At 42.5% G+C, this 3,906-nt stretch overlaps 1 protein-coding gene across 1 annotated transcript; it reads left to right on the forward strand.

Moving 5' to 3' along the window:
• Nucleotides 1-2,184: 2,184 nt before the first annotated feature.
• On the forward strand, nucleotides 2,185-2,775 carry LOC139718954 (dynein light chain Tctex-type protein 2B-like). The gene has a single exon (XM_071630400.1). It carries the CDS (start codon nucleotides 2,185-2,187, stop codon nucleotides 2,773-2,775), a length of 591 nt encoding a protein of 196 aa, XP_071486501.1.
• Nucleotides 2,776-3,906: the final 1,131 nt, after the last annotated feature.

A 3,906-nucleotide genomic window follows, 5' to 3' on the forward strand; every position in this document is an offset into this window, starting at 1 on the left:
TGCTGAAGTACGAACCTTATTTCGGTTTCGGATTAATTTTTTTTTTTCATTTTCGGATTAAAGAATCGTCAGAATTACGAACCTTATTTTATTTTCGGACTAACGAACCTTTGAATCTGATTTCATTTTTGGATGAACGGAACCTTAGGGAAAAAAAATTTCGGAATAAACTGTAACCATATCTGACACACCATTGAAACATACTTGCGGAACAAGAGTCGACAGTTACCAAAATTTAGCCAACCAATTTTTCCCCGAATATGATTTTTCTGACTTTTTTGATTGAAAATGTACCAAATCGTTGAATTTCAATTCCAAAATGCCAATAGCTCCCTTACATGGGAGGGAGATGCCCCTTCCAACACCCTCCTCCGCTTGGTCGCTATGCTTAGATATTGGATTTATAATATGATCAGCAAATGACAAATCAAGCAGCACTTACAGAAATTAGTTTGCTGGATTTTTCCCCCTTACAACTTAAATGATTAACCAACTTATTGTCCTAATACTATTTTGATTGATTAATTTTTTCCAAATATTCCTACCAAAGCATGCAACAGACCGTTCGAAAGATCCAAAGGCTTCCTCGTTTGAATAGGGACACACCTCCTCCAATTCTTAAGGTACATACATTTGTAATGTTTACTTCTTATTTCTCCTCCTCTGCCGTTGCGGTGATAAAGAAGAAAACACTGCTTAAAAACCTCTGTATTCCAATTTTCTTCATTTAACCTCATCAGTGCGTATATAGTTACAATGGCTCCTATATCACTCTTAAAATGTTTACTGGACATCGTAAGAGTAGGCCTATACGTATCGTTTGCAATTGGACATTGACAATGTGAATACGGAATATCATCAAAATTACGTACTAATTTTCGCAAAGTCTCAAATGTCTAGTGTTTGCATGTGCAAACAAAAGAAGTCCCAATGTCAAAAGTAGCATTTCATGCGATGTTTAATGAGCGATTTCCAGATCGAAAGTTCTATGGTCGAGTTGAATTTCATAATGGCTGCAATGATATTGTTCTTCATTCATCATGAGCTCAGATATAGTAGTACTCTCAATGGGGGTATTTCCCTGTATGTAATGATGTTGAAATACTTGGAAGGCTTTATTTTTTTAATCATTTTAGTGTCCATTGAGACCAGAATTTAAACAAATTAAACTAACGGTCTGTTGAAGGGAAACCGCAGAGGCAGTCAGGCGAAGAGAAACGATGCGAATAATAATGAATTACGCCACCAATCTGTTGCATCCCCTGGGACCTCTTCTTTGAGAGTACCAATTTTTGAGAAAGTGCGTTGGTCCGTAGGCAAGTTTCCTCCCGAGTGAAAGCGTAATAGCGGTTTGCGGATTGGACATTATTGATTGTTCAATCAGATTCCAGGGTCTTAAAGCAAGGGCGAGGTATTCTTCGCGGCGTGGCGGAGTGGTATTTGTAGCCCGAAGGAACTGAATGAAGAATCGAAGCCTCTATTGTTGTCGATGCGAATGAGCGCTCACGTGGGTCTTCTCACAGCCGAGTTTGAAAAGACATCGGGGCCATATGCAATGTTGTGCAATAGAATGACCGTTTATTCTCAAAACTACAAAGGGCTATTGGGGTTTCCGCGGGCGAGTATGGCAACGGCGTAAACAAACGGTAGGCAGAAACTAGTGGTCTACCTGGAAAGGCGTTGCGATCTATATGCTGGTTCTATTTACATATCAGGTAGGGGAAAGTAAGGTGTGTACACAACAGTTGCCAACCGCAAGGTTGATATACTGGATTCACGACAACCTGTGAATTTGGAAGTCGTTGAGTTTTCAAGGGCCTGTGATAACTCAAATCGCCTATTAGAAGGATCCATGGGATGTGCAGATCTGTTTCATCTCTGAATGAATCTGGATAGACATTGAAAGGTTCTCCGATAGTATTGCACACATGTGCTGGAATTAATATAATCGTGGTGTCAACTTTTTATCTAGAGTGGAGTTATTGAATGATTGACTGAACCATCCACACAGAGTGAAACTATTGGAACTTTAGACATAGCAATAATGACACCGAAAACAATGGTGCGGCCATCTTGATCGGATGAACTCGTGGTGACATTTCGATATCTATGGTCATCGTATGCATACTTGAATATTAGTGTACTACAGTGTGTCTTCACGTGGTCTACGTCTTCGAGGGAAACATGCTATCAAAGAAATTATTGAAAATTGCTCGGCAACCCTCGGCCGTGTCGCAGAATAGCGCCGAGGGGAATGAGTCGGCACCAGACGGGACTGCGTCGGAGGCGGGCGAGAGCGTGGCGTCCGCTCGCCCCGGACTGTTCTCGAGAAAGGGCTCGGTGTGGTCCCAGGTGGCCACGCGGCTGTCGAAGCAAAAGGAGAGCCAGAAGTCGACGCCGCTAGTGCCGCGGATCCGGTATGAGAACACGTACAGGCTGGAGCCCGAGGAGAAAGAGACCTTCGACTCCTGCAAGGTCCGCGATTTCGTCGGCGAGTTGCTGGAGATGCGACTGAAGACGGAGAAGTACAACCCGAGGACGGTCCCGTCGCTGACTGTCAACCTTTCCGATGTCATCAAGGCCAGGATAAAGAAGATGGGATTCAAGCGGTACAAGATCGTCTGCCATCTCGTGATTGGAGAGCAGAATGGACAGGATGTTAATGTCGCGAGCCGATGCGTGTGGGATCCAAAGATTGACAATATGGCAACAGCCAGGTACACGAACTCTTCCCTCTACGCAGTGGCTACGGTGTATGCAGTGTATTTTGAATAAGACCAAGGAGCTTGGGATCTGCCAGTAGAGAAACACCTACGGTGTACTCGGCATATTTTGAGTTCGACCAAGGAGCTAGGGACCTGCAGAAACACCTACGATGTACTCGGTGTATTTTGAGTTCGACCAAGGAGCTATAGGGACCTGCAGAAAAACCTACGGTATACTCGATGTATTTTGAGTTGGTCCAAGGAGCTAGGGACCTGTCCAGAAACACCTACGGTGTACGCGGTGTATTTTGAGTAGGACCAAAGAACTTGGGAACCTGTACAGAAACACCTACGGTGTACTCGGTGTATTTTGAGTTGGACCAAAGAACTTGGGAACCTGTCCAGAAACACCTACGGTGTACGCGGTGTATTTTGAGTAGGACCAAAGAACTTGGGGACCTGTACAGAAACGCCTACGGTGTACGCGGTGTGTTTTGAGTAGGACCAAGGAGGTTGGGACTGGCAGAATCACCATGAGACCAGAACAACTTATGCACAATGATAATCACCTATCTTTGTAGTGTGGACCCAGCTGTATTAAAATGTCGTCATGTGGACCCAGCTGTGTAACAGGAATAACTTTATGGGTGTTGAAATGCGGAAGAGAAGCGAAAAGTGTAGACTGATGAGTTTTTAGTCTAATGTTAAATAAATAAATAAAAAAAGTTGAAAGAAATTTACTTTACATGAAGCTGCACATTGTGAGTAAACTTCAACGGGTCAATTTTAATTCGTAAATGGAGATGACGGTGGTGATTGTTTAGCAAACCTAGAAATGAGAACAATACGTCACTTTAAGCCTTTTAGCAGGGATGTTATTGTTACGTAATTAATATTGAATGACAGTTACAGTTATACTTAACCTTTCTCCGAAGTGATAGATATTCTCGCTCGTCTTTGGTGACGAGTATTGATTTGCAACTCATTATCGAAATAACACCTGTCCAAGATGTTTGTTTATCACAACGTCTATTTCCAAAAGACAACTTTCAATCACGCAACCAAAGACATCGTGTCATAATGTATACTTGTATAATGTACGAACGTGTGTAAATATGTAGGACGGTGTGTAATGCAGTATGAACAATCTTCCTGTTTCTATTACAGACATATTATTGGACTTGACCATATAAAATCACTG

This window comes from Diadema antillarum, unplaced genomic scaffold, assembly GCF_040938485.1.
Source record: "Diadema antillarum isolate AM-2024a unplaced genomic scaffold, OU_Dant_1.0 scf00000103, whole genome shotgun sequence".
In the NCBI taxonomy this organism is placed as follows: Eukaryota; Metazoa; Echinodermata; class Echinoidea; order Diadematoida; family Diadematidae; genus Diadema; species Diadema antillarum.